Source organism: Tyto alba, unplaced genomic scaffold, assembly GCF_018691265.1.
Source record: "Tyto alba isolate M040663 unplaced genomic scaffold, T.alba_DEE_v4.0 Super-Scaffold_6, whole genome shotgun sequence".
In the NCBI taxonomy this organism is placed as follows: domain Eukaryota; kingdom Metazoa; phylum Chordata; class Aves; order Strigiformes; family Tytonidae; genus Tyto; species Tyto alba.
Window position 1 is genome coordinate 16872379 of NW_024881327.1, and position 19876 is coordinate 16892254.

The following is a 19876-nucleotide window of genomic DNA, read 5'->3' on the forward strand; positions in this document are numbered from 1 at the left end:
TGTAACTACTTTTAATTGGACTATTCTTCATGAAAGACAATGAAAAAACAATGAATGATGTTGAAGAGAAATGATTCTATTGCAACAGATATGTACATTTTTAACGTATTGCCTGGTGTAGTCACATTCTAATCTTGAGTAGTATTTTTTTAGATTTAATTTTGAAAATACAGTGATATTTTTCTATACTCAAATTGGCTTATTATGACAACCTGCTGTATGCTGTCAGTTTGAGGTGGCAATCCAGAACCAGGAGATAATAAAATCTAGCATCTTCTTATCCAGGACTGTTTCTCACCTTATTCACTAATGCAGTAAGCCTGAGAGAGATTTGTATACGTATGTTACATTGTGACTCTGATCTTGAAATTGAGAGCGTCTTTTCAAGTTGCAAACTCCTATAGCCACTCTCTGAGGCCAGTGGGAATACATCTATACTTCATACCACATCCATGTGCATTCTGAAGTAAGATTAGAGCCTGCATGTTTATGAAGCTGCAGAATTTTTCTTCACAGATTCCTTGACTGAAAAATAGAACTTATACAAAGATAGTATCTGTGGTTGTCCCTGAACTCTTCCTTTTCCTATTTTATTTTTCTATTAAAACAAGAGCTTGACCTAAAATAACCTTACAATAACAATGCTAAATACTTTCTGGTGTATAATGGGAGACAAAGTACAAGTCTGGGGTTTTTTTCAGATGCTGGCAATGAGTCAAAAGACAAAAGTATATGTTTTGAATTTCAACACAGTTATACTTAAAACTTGTACTTAAATAATGTGTGCCTGTTTGTGAAACACTGATATTATGATCTATTACTATAATTCATACTTACTTCAGTTCAAAGACACTACAGTATGCTATATTAAGGTACTGCCACTATCCCCTTCCCTAGGATAATTCTTGTTTCAGGCTTGTGGCTACTCTTATTATTGTTGCAGGTAAGTTAATATGTTGTGTGCTTGTTTTGGATACCAAATTTCTACTTTGAAATAATTTGTTTATGGTATGAGGTCTGGATTACAGTTACATTAATTCACGCCAGCTAGTTCAACCAATGAACCTGGTTATGATGAAAACAATAAGGAATGAGGAAGACTGAAAACATGACATTTAGTAACCAGTCACATCTTGTTCAGTGTTTTCAATGTCATTAATCATAGATTAGTTCACCAGTGTGGTCTCTCTAATTAAGGGAGTAGCATTATTTTGTGCCACTTAATATAGATATTTGAGATCAGTGTTAACAGCTCATGGGAATCTCTCAAAGCCCAATAAGGTCTGGAAACAGTGGTAAAAGGCAACAAAAGCGTTTGCCAAAGGCTCTAATACTCTGAGCAAATGGGCAACCAGCAGTAGGTCTCTTCTGTGAAAAAGGTACTCCATAGAGATGCAACGGATGAAACACTGAACTGACTTGCCTTTTGGCCTGTCTCTGCCATGAAAGTTAGACTATTTCATGTACTGAATGACCGCAAAACGAAATAAGCTTAAAAAAAAAAAAAAAAAAGCCAAACTCTTCCACCCACCTATGACATGTTGTACAAAATGAAAAGCAGTCACGTAGTTATTAAATATGAGTTCGCTTTGTTTAGGATTCATGCTTCCTAATGAACTGTGAACTTCAACTTAACTTATAGTTGAGAATGCTATAAAGCATCTCTCCCATGTGAATTTGTGTCTAGCAGCAGTCAAGGTCAGGTTACTGCAGTCTTATCCCTATTTGGGACATTTCAACAGAGCAACAAAGTCCCTCTTCTCTTCTAAAATGCTTTGCAGCTGAGGTGTCTAGTTATCTGGCCCTGACAAAACTGACCAAAATAAATTTTTGAGGTGATAGCACAGGGTGAATAGCAGCAGAGTCATTGTAACTACAGAAATGTGATTTCCTTAGGAAACTTTGTTGAACAATAGACCAGGTCTTTCAAACGATTTGGGCCGAATGTTGTTTACTGAGTGCTTTCATGTGACAGATGTCTGTTTTGATGAGGGCAATCTGAGCATGCCGGAGCTAAGATAGATGTTCAGTCAGTATGCATAGTGCCGGGTGAGTCAGTGGCAACTCTCTCTTTACGGTCAGTAATTGTGATTTTTTGTTACAAAATGCTCCGGTTTGTAATTTTGGGCAGTCTAAGAACTCCACAGATGAAACTGAAGTAGAAATGTTATTTTTAGCAGTGGTAACAGCACAATCACCTTAAAAGCCAGTATGCTTTATGGTGTGTTTTTTTTTTTTTTTTTTTTCAAATTTTTTCCATTTCTTTTTCTTCCTATCCTGTGCTTTGTAAATGACATTGTATTCCTTTCCTCTGAAGCAGGGTATGATGTTAGAAGCCAAGGCTTTTTAGGTACAGTGCATAAAAATGTTGGTGCTTCAGAACCAGAACCTACAAGGACTACCTCCTCACGGGGAGCTCTCTAGCACATGGCCACAGGATCCTGCTCATGTCTAGGTCTCAGGCATCTTTCACAAAGTTACAGAGTGGTACCTCCATTTTACATGGTCTCATAACAGCAAGGGATCTTTCTTTCAAAGACAAACGGGATGTTGCAGGGTTTTTACTCCTTTTATCTAAAGCTTGTGGGAGACAGAGACAAAATGTGAGAAACCTATGCTAAGTCCTTTCTTGAGGAGGACGAGAGACTGCATCCTCTATTTTTACTGACAGTGCTAACATCTACGGGTTTGTAGAGCTATAGAGTAAGACCGTATACAAATCTTTCTTTCTCCACACAAAGACAAACTGCTTATAAAAGATAAACAGCTGAAAGCATCCTGTATCACTCTGTCCTTGGAAGTAAGAAAGTGATTCAAACCCTACTGTATTCAACCACAACACCACAGAAGGAAGCTGGGCCCAATTCACTCCTTCAAATACTAAATCTTTAAATCAACAGAGGTGACATCAGATACTTAGGGCATTTTTTTAATGCCTTACTTTTCCAGTTGTGAATGTTCCTTTAAAATACACAGGGTTTCTATGTGTAGCACTGCTGGAAGTGCACACTAGGATAGTGCTAAGGCTTTGTAACATGCTAAAGCTCATGTAATCAGGTTGGTTTCTTTTCCTCTGCAACATAAAATTTAAATAAAAATGGAATGACAGAGAAGAAATTATTTCTTATGTTTCTAACAACTTTTCTGTTTCACTCAAAAGGCTAAACATAGGAAAACAGGTAATGCCAGTTATTATTAATCTTTTCCCCTATTTTAGAGACTTCACCACAGGTGTCATTCCTAATATTAGACATTTTTTCTTTATTCAGGACAAACTAATGTGTGTATATATATCTGGCAATATATTTACACCAACTAATTACATGTTATATTAAAAAAATACATAAGTTTTACTTTTGATAAGCAACAAATTGCCACAGACGTTTCCATTTCCAGTGCCAGAACATTTCTCAAATTGTTATTTGCCATTGATATAATAGAAATCTTTCCTATATATTAATAAATAAGTGATCTTTCTGCTCCGGATGGTGGTGTTTTTTTTTAACTAATTAACTTTACAGGAAAACTTTCTTCACAAAATATAGAAAGCAGAAATAATATTGTTTGCTTCTCAGAACCTAAAGTCATTCACATTTTTATATATAGACTGCTACCACTATGGGTGTAGCAGTTGTGGAAGGAAAAGCTCCTGTGATATATAAAGAAATTGTAGTTTTCTTTCTGACCAAATCCCATTTAAAATGATGAATGTAGGCGGTATGTTTTATACTTATATATATGTCTACTTTCCACAGAAATCACTCAGAGCTATAAGGCTTTTTATGCACTTATAAACATTCAATATCAATTGAGTAAAATTAAGGATATGCAAAAATTTAGGAAGTGAAAACGAATGATGGTATGTCTATAACTCCTGAAATCTAATTAGGAATATTTGAGTTATTTGAATTGCAATATTCAGTTCTTGGGAAAAATAAGAGTGGGATTTTAAGTAGCATAAAAAACCAGGGAGCTTGAACTTACAGTTCTTTTTCATCAAAAGAAAAAAAAATCACATGAAGTAGTAGTAAGAGTACAAAACCCAAATATGCTTTATAATACTTATTCTGCCTAGTAGGTTCCTTGTAGAGATGATAAAAGTCATAGAAGAGAAAACTGAATTGAAGAGAGGCTTACTGAGAGATTCTACTAGACAGCCTAACTTTATACCTTAAACACAAAAGGGCTAAAGGCTGAGTTTTTACCTGCATGTCTGGTGATGGAACCTTTTTCCTTTTAGGAAGCATTTATTGGGAGATTCTGTACATTCACAGATGCATTTTGCAGGATTTAGTGGCTGATGTTTAGGACAGGTCTTTTTACATACACACTGGCACTTATCTTCATCAAACTCTTTGTTGGGCCCGCAGGAGGTGGGGAGAAGTTTGTTTTTGCACATGCACTGACATGATGATCTGTCTAATTCTTTGTGAGGTCCACAGCTTGAGGGCCGCATGCCTCCTTTGCAGACACATTGACAGGTTTCTTCATCTAGCTCTTTGTTTGGTCCACAAATATGGAATCCTTCAGATGTGTCTAGAAATACAGCAGAGAAGTTGCACAATTATTAGAATTTTATGTCTACCCATTCACCAATTTTTAAATGAATAAATGATAGCAAATTCACACCTTTTAAAGTGTTTTAAGAATAAGTATATGTCAAAAGACCAGAAACAGTATTGATAAAGATCCAACAATTTACTTTTCATGTTTTTAATTTCTTCTTTAGGTAAATCAAAACATGAAGCTACATTTAATCCTTTAAGCAAAACTGCTTACCAGAATCTTCAAGGTGAGAAGAGAAACCAAAATCATGCTGTGCCAAACATCTGCAAATTTGATTATTCCAAATATGATTTTTAGGGCAGGTCTTGTTTGCCACATGACACCTGTGGAATGAAATATACTGTTGATTTGCTACCATAAGAACTCAAGGGAAAAAAAAAAATTGAATGTAGGTGCTGACTGCTTTTGTTTCCCTTCATTACAAAAATCTTTTCAAGAGCCTCAGTTCATTCATACTATTATTTTTTAACTCCTATTAAGTCTGTTACTAATTAGGGTTCTCCCCACTACAGGAGTCCTCAACCATTTGTTGAAGATACCTTCTCACATTTCAAGTTTTAGCTCTAACTTTTAGAAGCTGATATCTGTACTTTCCTAATGTAGTTTATAAACAGATCTAACCCTTGAATATAAGTGTCATATAGGAAATAGACCAGTATAAAAAATACTTTCATGCCAAATACTGAATAGGTGGTAACAGGCATAATTTTATATGTTGTTTTTTGAAGTACAAAAATATTTTCACACATATAGATGTCAAAAGCCAGATGATAATAGTTTCCAAACGAATGCTGTAGATAAATCTCTGATTTCTAAAATAAAATCAGCTTATCACATTCCTTTCCCCTTTATGTGAGCTATGTGCCATTAACTGACTGTTTCTCAACAGCCACTCAAATCCTGGACAGCTTTCTTGATCTACAGATTTGGACTTCAGCAGTGATGCCTCTTCACTTGAGAAATGAAAGACAATAAACAATTTCACAGTTAATTGCTCCTTACCTGCTAGAGTGTTGCTGCCAAAGCAATGGCACCAAAGAAATCAAAAAATCCTAACAGCAGCTGGTGCCTTTTTAAAGAATGACCAAGTTTAGCTAGTAGGTGTACCACAGATAGAGTATTTATGTGTATTATCTCAGCCTCCATGCTTGTAATTTATCACCACAGGTGACATAACTTTAAACAAGTCAGGCATAACGTCATCCATCCAGCCTGTGTAATTTTTTCATTGTTTCTGTAGTATTTCTGAAATCCTAATCCGTTAAGGCAGAACATACATTAGAAATTTCAAGCACTTTTCATTCCCCTGAGCACCATTACTCATGCATTCAAAAATGCAGGTGCTGGGACATTCTTCCCTGATCATCATTCATGTATACCACTCCCCTTCACCACATTAAACGACTCTCTGCTTGTAAAGACTGCTGTAGTTTAACATCACCCTGCATTGCCTCATGTTTTATCAAGTTGGTGTTCCCTGATTTCATGCTGCTAATGATCTCACTTTTGCTCCCTCACTTGGCATGTATGTCCTTTCGCCTGCCTCCTGATTCTCCTTGAGAAATAGTACGGAAAATTTACAGACATATTATTGTATTATTGTATCCATTTTTTTTTTTTAAAAAAAAAAGAACAACTCACACCTGGAGCAGCCTGGCTCTAGTCAGGAGTGTTTAAAACTAACTACAGAAGGAAGCCAGGGTGACAGTATGAAGAGGAAACCAAGCACCCATGAACCCATGAGAAAACAATGTTGATACAAAACCCAAGTCACCAGAACTTTAAGAGAATGATATGTTTTTCAGCATCAGGGTTGGAGACACACAGCAAAGGAACTGGAACCACTTTTTTACAATTTCTACTCTCATTGGTAGTACAGAAAATTACTGGGGGATATGGCTGGAATTTTAAAATGACTTACTGTAATATTTTATGAAAGTTCAGGAAGGCTGGAAAAGTATCTGCTACTTTATAAAAGGAAAAAAAGTGGGGGAACAGGCAAAGACCTAGACCTTAATTCTCAGGATAAAGTTCTGCAGAAAATCTATTTTATATAAAAAAAAGATCAACTATTTGTATTCTATTCTATCTTAAATGCCATTTATCTCTTCTAACGTGTGCCTTTGAATCATGGCATAGTTCAGGCTTAAATTCTTATTAGATCTCAACTGTTACTACCCTAAAACTAGAGATTACACTCTTTGGCTTTTCTGTTCAGTAATACATAAGAAAGTCATTACTATATTTCTGTTAAAATGAGCATGTACACATACATGCACACATGCAGATCTGCCACTGTGAAAAGAAAGTACATTTCCAAGTTTTGGCTTTAACAATAGTTTCACTAGCATTTAAACCTATAAATAAAAATGTTACGGAAAAATAAGAAGTTGAAAACTTTAGTACAAATGAAAAGACCCATGTGGGATTCTGAAAAGCATCCGGGTACTTATCAGGAACATGTAAATATCTTTAATTTCCCTTCTAGAATCTAGAAGCACTCAGTTTGTTTTTTTTGTTTGTTTTTCTATTTTACTGTAAAAAGCCATAAGTTTTAAACTAAGACAGTACTTAACATTAGAGGAGACCTGTATATATTCTGATCTACTACTACTCTGTCTTACCTTTGCTGAAGCATGATTCCTTACTCACAGGACAGCCAGCTACCTGCGAGTGCTGGTCAAAGTCTTGGATCTGTACACATACTTCCCTCTAACTACAGGTAGCTGTTTCCTGGCTAGAATAAACTCTTGCACTGGTAATTACAACTGCTCTTAATCTGGAAGCACTCAGAAGCTGCCAACAGTCAGCATAATTTTACTTTATTATTGACTCTTGGGTTGATTTTTTATAATCTGATAATTATGCAATTAATTAAACTACTGATAGATTTATTTCCTAATATTCTTCTAATCCACTGTTTATGATCCATGTGTCTTGATGAATAAATTCATTAATTTTAATTCAAATAGAATGTAATCCATGTTTAGCTGGAACATGTCAGAAAACGTGCAGAATTTCACTGAACGAAAACACAGACAAAACAACCTGGGAATTTTGCACTATTCACTCGTCTTATTAAAAATGTCTATAATTAATTCCACTTCAGCTTCTTGTCATTGGTTCTTCCATAAAGCAACTGTTAGTCTATTATGTATTTTTGGCCTCCTAACTATTTATACATCATGAAATCAACACTCAGTGTTCTAAAATGAAGGAAAGGAGTTCTTCAAGTGTTTCAATAACACTTATTTCGGTGTCAGATTTCTTCTATGACTTTTTAAATCCAAAATCACCAAATAAATCAATACGTTAATTCTGTGGACTGTTACCAAACCCTTTATTTTCCCTTCCCATTCTGTTTTATTTTCACCTCTGGCCAATGAAGATGTACAAAAAGATTTGTAGTTAAAGATTCCCTAAAAATTTGCCTCGTTTAAACAGTGTTTTAAATAGGAAAATACAGTTTGAGAGAGAAATGTTACCTACTCCTTATTTGCAAAAGCATTTTTAGCTTTTCCTGATTACATTTTTTTTAAAGAAGTTGACTTTATTGATGTTTCCTTTAAGACACAATTGTCTTGTAGCTCTTTCCATGAAACAAACCCCAATAAAATTATCCACGGAGTTAAATGGTAATGTTACTTTAGTAACATTATCCTCTTGTAAAACAATATTAGCTACTTTGCAACATGCATTCTGCTACTACTAATGCGTAATTCACCTAAATTCATCTATCTTAACTGTGATACCTTCAAGCAATATTTTAAATCTAATTATATAGGGTTGCTCATAATGTGAAAAGAAAGACAAGACTCATACTTACTGAGTTTGTGTTGCTGGCAAGGAACGTCTTATGATAGAATGAACTTGTCTGTAAACATCCAACTTCGACATGCATCGGCAGGACGTGTGATTGGCAAAACTGACGGTTACGGGTTTGGGGCCGTGAGAAAGAGGCACTGTGATCTCAAACAACTATCAAAGGGAAAGTAAAGCAAAGAGCCTTCTTTATGTATCAGTAACTGTACCAATAAAAATAATATAAGAACATATTAAAAAAGCTATGAGGAATTTAAGTTTAGTTTTTTGTGCTTTATCATCATTCAGTAGCATAGTCAATTATACCATTAAATAATCATTATGTGCAAAATGAATACAATAGCTATGGTGTGACAACATTTTTAATGTTAAACTGTGTTACATGCCTCTTTGTTTACTGTAACATTTAATCTAGAGTTAACAGAGGAAAATGTACAAGGAACTCATTTTTCTAGAGGAAATTACTTCAAATCGGCAGCCTTTTAAAACAATCTAAAATGTAACATTTGGAAAGTGTTTCAAAAAGTTGGAAAACAAGGTTAACTTAAAAAGAGGATAAGCTACAACCTAATGCATCAGTTGAACAATTACAAAAGCTTGTGTAAAACAGCAATATATTGGACTTGGATCAAAACATTTTTGGATAAACAAGTTTTAAACTGCAGCATATTGTATTTTTGACTTTCCAGTATTTGTATCAATGCAAATTATATGGTTACCCTAATGGAATGCATCTTGAACTCTTTTTTTTTTTTTTTTTTTTTTTCCAAGATATTACAAAATATCTACTGTTAATAAAATAACCATGTACATGAATAAATAAAATCCTAATTTTAGTGGGAAATGTAGTTCAACTGGTGGAAGAGGCTAATTTCAGCAATACCTTGTGGAAAAAATGAACATGTGATAACAGACAAACAGTGACACTCATTTCAGTATTCAATTCAGGACATCTACTTTATCAAGTTAAGAAGGTTTCACTACAAGACTCAAATCCCCTTAGTCTCCTGAAAAGTTAGTTAGGACAAATACTTCAGGTCAAAGACTTAAAAACTATTTTTCGTAGTATTTTGAATAGGATAATAGTGCACTGCTGCCTTGTAGATGTTTAGTCACTTCCCTAAATATATTTAGGAATATTTCTGCATTTTCTGGGGATTTTATTACCTTTAAAAACATGGTCATTGGTTATTATTCCAGTTTCAGTTGATGACACTGCATAACAACACTTTCATTTTTAGCTGAGATCTATTCACAATGTTTTTTTATAATCAATAACTTTATAGTATGGCATATAGGCAGCATGCAAATATAATCAAAATACTGGTAATTTTAAATGATTCAAAATACAAAGTACATCTATAGGATGTGCTCAAAACAGTACTTTGCACTGAAGCACACAAGTGAGCCTGTGTATTAAGCATGCAGGTGCAGCAGTGTGGGATGTATTCACCAAGTACCCACAAGGTAAAACAGCACTTGTACAGCCAACAATAAAGTTCATACTATTGATATACCTAAACTATGCAATTTAAACATAAATTGTATAAAACATCATCAACTCTGATAGATACTATCTATTTTACAAAACAAACTTCGACATCATTTAGTGACCGGATCTTTAAAAAAGTTTAACATTAGGAGTGTCATCATACAAGAACTGAAATGGCAATAGTATTATATTTGTATTTTATTCTGTTACAGAATATTATAGTGCTATTATTTCTGCTGCAAAAAGTACCACATCCTTATATTAGTTTTAAATGCATTTCTTTTTTCCACAATAGACTCTAAAAATGTAAATGGGTACATATTTACCTCTGTAGAAGGAAAACCAAACCAGAAAATAGTTTCCTGCATCTTTCAAATACTAATGAAAAAACCTCTCCATCTAGGGAGTTACCATGAAAAGAGTTGCATTTGTTAGAGAGACTTCTAGCCAAAGCATATTAACACTTGGATTCTTGCTCCGGCTGAAAAAATAGTAATACTTCTTAAATTTTTAGTCTTGAAGCATTAGTAAGATAGGGACATAAGTCCATGTCTAGTTTAAAGTTTGGTACCAATTAAATTAATGCCTAATTATCACCAGACATGCCTCCAGGATTTTCAGTAAGTTCAACACAGACTTCTGGAAAGAAACTTTCTAATCAACTTTTTATTATACTTATAATCCCTTTTGGCTTCCAAACCAATATTGGCTCCTTTACCCTTACCTATTGTAAAAGTTCCTTTAAATTAATCACAAAAGGCGTTCTTACCTAGATGTCTCATCCAAAAGGAGCAATAATCATAACACAGAGCTATCATTTTCACACTAATATATTACATGAAAATAGCTTTATGTACTTTTTGTTTTAAAGATATCCACCTATTTGAAGGCCATCATAGGTTTTGCTATAATGCACAAACTAACTAGGAAATCGGAGAGGAGGAAGGTGGTGTTGTAGATATACAGAAAAGACCATGTTTATGAAAAATAGCTTTAATTTCTGCATACAGTATGAATTTGAGGAAGTACCTGCTATGTTCTTTGTGTATCTGTTTTTTAAATACCGATCTTCAATCAGATGACAAAACTCACCTACATATGCAAGACTTGCATCTTCCTTTGAACAAGTTGTGCTTTCAGAAGGACAGCACAATTGCTAACACTCTGAAAATCTGGATGGCTAAGAATCCACAGACACAAAAGCCTTTACTGTGTTAAATATCTCATTAGAAAACTGATTCTTAAAAGACATATATGAATTGAGGGGCAGAACAAAGAGTATGGACTTAATTACAGTACTACACATGTAAAGACAGTCTTGTTTTCTCTGCTCTCCTACGACAGTATGAACTTGCTTTTCCAAAGCTGAAGTAAAAACCCACCCCAGGGAGAACTGATAAAACTTAGAAACTGAAGATCAACACAATTCTTTGCACGGATCAAACTGCAGCTGACTAGAAAAGAGGGTATGTTCTGTTCTTCCTCTGTTCTTGGAGTAGATTGGTTTGCCATGCATAGCAGACTCCAGACCGCTAGAGACGGCAGTGTAGGACTCCTGTTACAATTCCAAACCACCTAAAAGAGGTCCCTGTCAGCCCAACTGTCCTCCTCTTCCCCTTTATGAGTGCATTGAGAGAAAATTCACTATAACACCTGAGACACACCAATTGCGAGCAGAAATGATGGTGAACATGAATTATCTTAATCTACATTTATCCTTCCACTTAAATTGTGAAAAGTATCAGTTTAGAGATGAATCTTGCTAACAACTATTCCCACCAACACTTCAGTGGTTCAATGCAAAAAACGTCTAGTTAAAGATTATAAAGGTATACTAGCGTCTTTGATGTCATTGAGTTACCTTCAGTTTGTTCAACTAAATTGTCTCAGTAGCGATGTACTTTATATCACTCAATTGTAGCTACTATTTATCCATTAAGTCAAAAAACCACTAAGCCAACTATTTATGTTAGAGATTATATTCAGTATTACATTTCTAGCCTTCACTTTTGGAAAGTGCTTAAGATGATCCATGAACTAGCATTTTGAAAAAAGAATATAAATCATAATTTCATTAATGGAAACTACAGAAGTGAAATACTGGGGTTGGAATTATTGATCTGTTCTTTCTACACTTTGGTCTGCACATGCTATTAGGACACTATATTCTGATGCATATGGAAAAATAAGATATTTATTCTCTTCTGATAGTGAAAATATATCAAGAAGAGATTTCACAAGAAATAAATTCTTGAAAAGTAGTCTGTTACATTAAAGGTATTTAATACTCAGAATAATTCAGTTTAAATAATCTCTAGCATTTTAAAATAAGATCCATTCTAAAGAAAATCTATACTCCATTCTCAGCTGTGATAGCAGCATCTCTGAATCCAATGAAACTATTTACATGTAACTGAATCAACTCTCAACGTACTTATTATCTTAATAAATAATTTCAAATTAGGTAAATTCTGACCTTGTGTAATGCTTTCTGGTTTTGCTAACATCCTAATTTACTTCTTGTTCATCTTCCTCATCCAATAAAAGAGCAAGCTCAACATCTGTTGTCATACAGGGCATGTTTGCCAACATGTAACAGCCAAATGTCAATATCTAGAAAGGATATTTCTATGGGAAATGCACCATAACATCTGTGTACGAACCTGGTTCTTGACTCCCTTTTTTTTTTCTGGCAACACTGCTGGTTGTGAGTACTATCGCTGGTATCCACGTAACCCAAGTGGGTGCCTCTTCTTAGACATCAGATGGCTTATATTTCTGTCTGATCCCTCATTCAGTAAAGGTCTGGTTTTACTGTATTCTTTGAGGCCCACACCTTCTCTTCCTTCCCAACTTCAAATCATAGTAAAAATAGGGACTAATTCACACTAGAGGCAATAGGGAAAAGATATTTCCTTCAGGTCTGTTCTTCAGAGACCAATGCCTAAAGACAGACATTCAGGACTAAAGACTGCAAAAGCATGAGCTTCAGTCTGCAGAAGAACACAAGATCTGACAGTATTAGGGATTATGGCAGTTTGTTCAAAGTGGAGAGCTTTTATTGCTCACTGTTTTCAGAAAAAATGTCAGTAATTACAGTACAATAAATAGCAAATTAAAGTACATTAAATGAGTATTGCTAGAGTTAAAGGCCAATACTCAGAAGTTAAAAGAAAAAAAATAGATTCAACTTGCCTGTGCTGTCCTGTACATTTGTGCTACCAACACTGGCATTGTCAGGAAACAAGTGGAAAGCAACCACCGAAGCAGCATGTGATAGCGTAACTAAAGAGTATTAACAAAACAAAAAAAAAACAAACAAACCAACAATCCCCCACAAAATAACAGAGTTCTGTCCTAACCTCTTCTGCAGAAGCTCATAGTGTAAACATAAGTCAGTTATTTACTGTTAATTTCAGTGTATAACACATACTAATGGAAGCTCTACATAACTGCAGAACAGCTGAACACCATACATAGCTATTGCATTTCACAATAACACACGCCATTCAAACCGTCTGAGGCTGCTTTGACACAGAAAAGCCAGATGGCAGGTCTTCCTGTCTTTCTCACCATTTCTATTATTTCTCTTTCAAGCACTGTGTTCAGTCCTTGCCTCCTTAGGTCTTTACCCAATATGACAATTCTCTAAGCCAACCTCCCCTCATTTCAGTCCAACTAAAGTTTCTCTTTCAGCCAGTCCACAAAGCTTGATTTCCCTTCCTTCTTTTTGGGCTCCTTAGCATAAGTTTTAGAATTCTGGCACACACACATCTTGTCCCAGATACTTTTGGATCAAGCAGGTTCCTTCCTTCCAAACAAGATAAAGGTGGGTGTATCAATGACAGGCTCTCCCTAGAAGATGGGATTTAGGTACCTAGATCTGAAACTGCATCAGACATTTGCTCAGATCCAAGTTATAAATTGTTCTAGTTACAAATAAATCCACATCCCCCAACAATTCCATTTATCGACCAGGTCTTTTTTTTTAACCTAAGTATGCAGACTGTCTCAAAGATAACAAAACACATGCCTAATACAAACAAACAAGTATCATATCCTTTACCTAAAATAAGGAAAATTTTTACAGATTAAAAAAAAAAATCTCAATTTTTGTTTTTAACAATAAAGCCATATACATTTCTTTCTCACTCTGGTCTAAGAAAAAGCAGAACCACCACTTCTGCTGAAGTTATAAAGCAAAAAAACTAGAAAGTAAAAACAATATATCAAACTGAGTCAAGCATCTGGGAGAGAAATTTTCAACCCTTATTGTTAAAAACAGCAGTTAGGCTGAGAATGACAACAGAGTTTAAAATGGAATATGTTGGATAATCTTAATATTAGGTTACTTAAACTAGAGTTATTTACCATTGAACAAGATTATGTGTGACTATAAATGTGTTTTCCCCATTTTTCTCTGTCATGAAAATTTCAAGAGCCCTGTACAGTAAATGACTTAGCTAGAAATTGTGTGTTAAAACCATAACTGCCTTTGGTACTATATAGATTTTTTTATAAAAAGTTTTGGTTGCAAAACATTTTTTCATTATTATTAAGGATAGGTATTTTCTGTATTTCCCACTGACTTTATATCTGTCTTTCAACCTATTCAAACCTGAAACATTAATCTTCAAAACTGAAGGTCATTTTATTTCACACATTTGGATAATAGAATCTGTAATAAGGTGTATTTTAGACTTAATACTTAACCTTCGTTCCACTGCACCAACCAAAATTAAATGGCAGCATATCCTACAGACCCAAACATCAGCTTCTTATGCTTGTATTTTCTGCCTCCCAGTACAAACAGATATATAATTAAAGAACTTTTCAGACTAATACAAAGGTAAATGAATAATTAGATCGCCTCTACAATCATGTGCAACTACAAACATTTTTTTCCCCTGGATTTTTGTTCTTTTACACATTATCTTTTTAAATCCTTCATCAGTGCCCTGTGCTGTACTTCCCATGTGAGTAGCACAGCAGGAGGACACCGGGCAAAGGTGTCTCTGAATTTCTCTATCCAACCTGACTTAGCCTTTGGCATTCCTCAACCTGTAATTACTGTGATGCCAAGTGCACCTGTCCCTTCTTCCCAACCTTGTTATTTCTTCAACCGTCCTTGCAAGAGCTTCCAGGCCAGAGCTGCATGGTCCTGCAGACCACCCTGCAAGAGGCTCTTTTCAGTTCTCACGCTGGCAGTGCTCTTCCTTTAGCCATTTATAGAGCTGGAGTGGAGAACAGAAACAAGGGTGGGACCAGAGTGTGGTCCACACCCTAGAGCTCAGCATGATTTTAATCTTACTTTAAAAAAAAAAAAATCTAACAGCAGACATTAGTCTGAATGCTTGACCAAAAGCGGTATCAGAATTTCTGTAAAAAAATTTTCCCATATATTCCTCTTCACTGATCCTTAGAAAGGCATATATTTTTGATTTGCCTCATTGATAGCTCCTTCTTTAGACTAGAAGGACTTCATGCCATTCTTTTCAGAAAAATTGTTGATTTCTATACAAAGTATTTCTTTGCTTCAGTGGCTAAATTAATTTATGCAGCACTATCCATATCCATTGTGCCATCACACAAAATCATTATTATGGTCATTGAATTCTGGGTTATAAAATAATCAAAACTGTTATTTTCATATCAGGATGAGGGAAGCTTATCATTCTAAGTACTTTTCAAATATAGGATTTATGTTTTTTTTTTTTTTTTTTTTTTTTTTTTTCCCCAGATTTACATTAACTACACTATGTTCTTCTGATTGACTGTGGTTTATTTTGGCAGTTGACTCTCAGTTTCCATCACTTTTGATCTTTGCACTTCCTAAAGTGTCAGTAAGGCTGGCCAAATAAGAGTGTAACAGAGCACAATGTGTCTAGAGAGATTTTTAAGCTAAGGATATAAAACTGTTTGATTTCAAAACTCTAAACATCTCTACACTGGAAAGAATGAAAATAAGCTATTTGAAAAATGATTTATATTTGAATGACTTTTTAAAAGAAAATTTAACAAAAAACATTTGGAAATTATACTGATATATCTCCCACTATTAATAGTGCCTACTATATCATTACAATCACCATTCTAACATAGAAAAATGTATGGGAAAAGGCATAAATGGTAAAGTTCAAAATTACTTAAAATCCTTTTGACATATGCATCTCCAAATTGTGTAAAGGAACACCATGTACATCTCAAATATGGCAAACAATTTCAAGCTGTTAACTTGTTTCCTGTGAGAAAATCTCCTCTAAAACTAATATCAAACTGCTTGGAAAGATGTTTTCCCTTGAGGGATTATTACTGTAACCATGAAACAAGAAGATTTAGGACCTTTACATCAAATGATCTGAAAGAAGCCAAAAAACTGTCCATCCTGCCAGCCAAGAGGAAGAATGGAATGAGATGGCTCTGACATCTGCTCACTGCTTCCCTTCAAACTATAAGCAGGTACCTGTAGGTGGGGCATAAAAATGTATGGCTGAGGAACAGGCTGTTGCTTCACATGTAGTTCCAATCTTTGTAACTCCTATTGAATTACTCATGTATAGAAGCAGAAAATAGCTGTTTGATTAATAACGAGTAAGTGAAAAAAACAACACAACCACACCACAAAACCGAAAACAAACCAACCACCTACCCCACAGACCTTTATTAGACAAGCCACCACTTACAAAGCTGAGCGACTGCAGCATCATGGATAAAGGACAAGAAAAAGATCTACTGCATTTTACGAATTAAACTAGGGGATCCTCAGATGTTTTCCTAGACCTTGTACCACATCTTAATTAAGAAATTGTCTCATATTCCAATCGTGATTGTATAAACACCCCTCAGCAACTACAAAAACAATTTTCATGGAAAAAAATGGTATTAAAAGAAAAGCAGAATACTTTTCTGTTTTTCTCTTAATAAAGTTAAGTAGATAGAAAGGAGGAACACAGCCCATACTACAGAACTATTGACCTCTCTCTGGACCACCACAGTGTTTCGCAAGCCAATCTGGGACCATCTGACCTAGTCCATTCTCCTGGCAATCAATGATCTGCTCCCCATAAAAATAATTTCTATGCTTAGCTCTTTTCTTTTTAATTAATTTTGATGAAAGCTGATATCAACTTTCTTTAGATTTTAATGTCTGGAACCAATGCTAGAGCTTGCCCTCACAGTAAGACCTCCAGCTGAAAAGTTAATTTTCCATTAAGCAGTTTTTCTGCAGGGTAAACAGTATGAAGTTATCTTACAGGGTTTATGCGCTAAAAAAGCTATGAAAATGGTGACTTACAAAAAAAAAAACAGGAGATGCCTGGTTACTAATCATTTGTTCTCATTTAATTCAGGAAATAAAAGGAAAGCAGTAGTGAAAATAGGTGTGCAGGGTACCTGAATTCCACAGAAGGGTCTTGAATCCAATACTTTTTTCTTCCTAATTCTCATCTGATATAGGGTAAGCTGTGGTCACATAACTTTAAAAATATTTGAGATGATGACAGATGAAGAGATATAGCTCTCTTCCTTTATTAAGTGTTTTTTTTTTTTTTTTTTTTTTTAAAAAAAGTGCATTCTGTCAAGGACCAGATAAAACTGGAAAGCAGAAGCAAGATAGAAAACTCAGAGATTAAATTACTTGCTTTTACAGAATAGGTAAGAAAACAAAACAATGCTATTGCCTCTTTCTTCTTTCTGATAAAGCCTATAACATTTTCCTTTTCAGAGTCTCTCAAATATTTAACTACGCCTATATCATAATCACCAGTGATATCAATAATTTAAAAGAGAAACTCAGTACTAAACATTTTCTACTAGGCAAAAAAAAAAAAGACTTCACTCAATAGATATGAAAAGAAAGATGAATAGAAATGAATTGTTTACCCCAAACTGTCATGGTGCTCAAAGACCAAGAAATCTGTGCTAAGTGGAACAACTCTCTCTGTAACTAGATCCTCCTTTATTCCAGTAAACTAAACTTTATAAATACATGCCCCCTCCCCCCCCCAAAAGTCACGTTTATTGGTTTATAATATGAAAATTATATTTGCACTTTTCAAGCAATTTGAATTAGGACAGGTGTTTCTGGGAATAACTATGGGCTTGAACAAAATCACTGCTGTAGTTTTCCTAGTTTAATCTATTTATCTACTTGAGCTACATTATTCCAGTGCTGTGTGGCTATCTACCACTAGCTTAAACGTAGAACTGAAAATTCTTGGTAGAATATACCATTTCAGGCAGACAGATTTGGTGACATATGAGGACAGAAAATGTATTAACAACAATTAGGAGGTTTTTTCCTGTTTTCTTTACACTCCCTTTTCCTAATCCCCTCTCAAGAGAACGAAGGTTCATGATAAAGGAATGACATTTCCATGGGGTATGATTTTATAGTTGGCTATGCAGCTGTGTATCTTTCTTATAAATATGTACTGCATCTACAGCTAGAGAATCTAGTTGAAAAAGAAAGCAAGATTTACACTTAGTTTTCTTCAAAGTATCAGAAAGATGAGGTAAAAGCAAAAAAGCCCACAATCAACAAAAAACCTACCAAATACTGTAACAAAATCAAAATACCCTAGCAAGCATTCTGAAATATGACTATTTTTACATTTTTATGACTACTTTTACATTTACATTTTTGAGGTAAATGTTGTTGTAAGATAACTGTGATAATTGTTATAGCTACTTAAAATAGAATAACGCATGTATGCTTCTCCTTTAAAGGCAGCTCACAGGCTCAATGCCTAATCTCTGCACGCTCCTACCTGATGCACTAGCCCTGAATTTGAAGAATAAAAACGGCAAATAAACCTGAGGAACATGCATTAAAATGAAACAAAAAGGCACATTATACTAATATCTCTTAATACAGTAAAATTCAGTTCCTAAAAGGCTTTATTTGCAATATATATCCTGTCTGCAGGTCTCTTAAAACAGTCTTCACTAATGAAATTACAGGCTAGTTTTCCAGAGAGTGCTTGCCTCATACAGCAGGCAAATTGTAGATGGGGGGTGGGGGAAATCAAAAAAAGGATAGAATTAAGTTTCATGGATAATCTCAAATCTGAAAACATGACTTTTTTTTATTTCTTTTTTTTTCCCTACAAATATATATATATATATACACACACATATATATATATATTTTGGGGGAAAGAGTGTTAAACACTTTCTTCCAGGCAGTATACTCTTCAGCTGTTATCCTATGTATTCTGGAACTGATTTTTTTTTCCTTCCTCATAGTAGCAATAAATATGCACGATCATAAATGGATTTGCAAGGAGAACTTGGACTGTAATAAGAGTGAGAACTTACTGTCTTGCTGATGTAATTTGTGCTGATATTCATGCACTGGAGTCCTTCACTATTGCAGCAACCTCCACATCTGTAGATGGATACACATGGGGGTTTAAAGAAGGTGTTTGTAGTTGCTCCAAACTCTTTTCCCACATCCACACACACTTCACGTGGCATGCACTGAGTTTTTCTCCATTCAGTATCAATACCTGCCAAGTTATAGGGAATTTCATGTGTTATAAAGTAACTGTTTAAAAACAATACTCTCCTGCAGTAAATTAGTAGGATTTTTTTAAAAAGTTTAGAACCAGATTATGCATTGCTAGAGCCACACCCTTTCTTCAGTGAAATATGCATCTCTCTGTTGTAATTTCTGGTTAATTTTTCTTCTTAGGGATAAGACATACTGTCATGAAGCAGAAGAAAAGTCACAGCGGAGCTAAGAGGGAACCTAACAAGGCTGGACAGATCTTACGACACAGAATCATAGAATTATGGAAAGGTCTGGGTTGGAAGGAACCTTTAAAGGTCATCTAGTCCAATCTTCCTGCAATGAATAGGGACACCTTCAACTAGATCAGGTTGCCCAGAGCCCCCTTGAACCTGACCCTGAATGTTTCCAGGAATGGGGCATCTACCACCTCTCTGGGCAGCCAGTTCCACTGTTTCACCACCCTCATCGTAAAATGTCTTCCT

At 34.9% G+C, this 19876-nt stretch overlaps 1 protein-coding gene across 1 annotated transcript in view; it reads right to left on the minus strand.

Annotated features, from left to right (window-relative positions):
• Nucleotides 1-19876, minus strand: part of VEGFC (vascular endothelial growth factor C) — an 80203-nt gene that overhangs the window by 688 nt on the left and 59639 nt on the right. The window contains exons 3-6 of the mRNA XM_042808435.1: nucleotides 19199-19389; nucleotides 8393-8544; nucleotides 4780-4889; nucleotides 4206-4536 (exon numbers count right to left, since the gene is read on the minus strand). Coding sequence (XP_042664369.1) covers nucleotides 4206-4536; nucleotides 4780-4889; nucleotides 8393-8544; nucleotides 19199-19389 — 784 coding nt within the window. The remainder of the gene's footprint in view (nucleotides 1-4205; nucleotides 4537-4779; nucleotides 4890-8392; nucleotides 8545-19198; nucleotides 19390-19876) is intronic.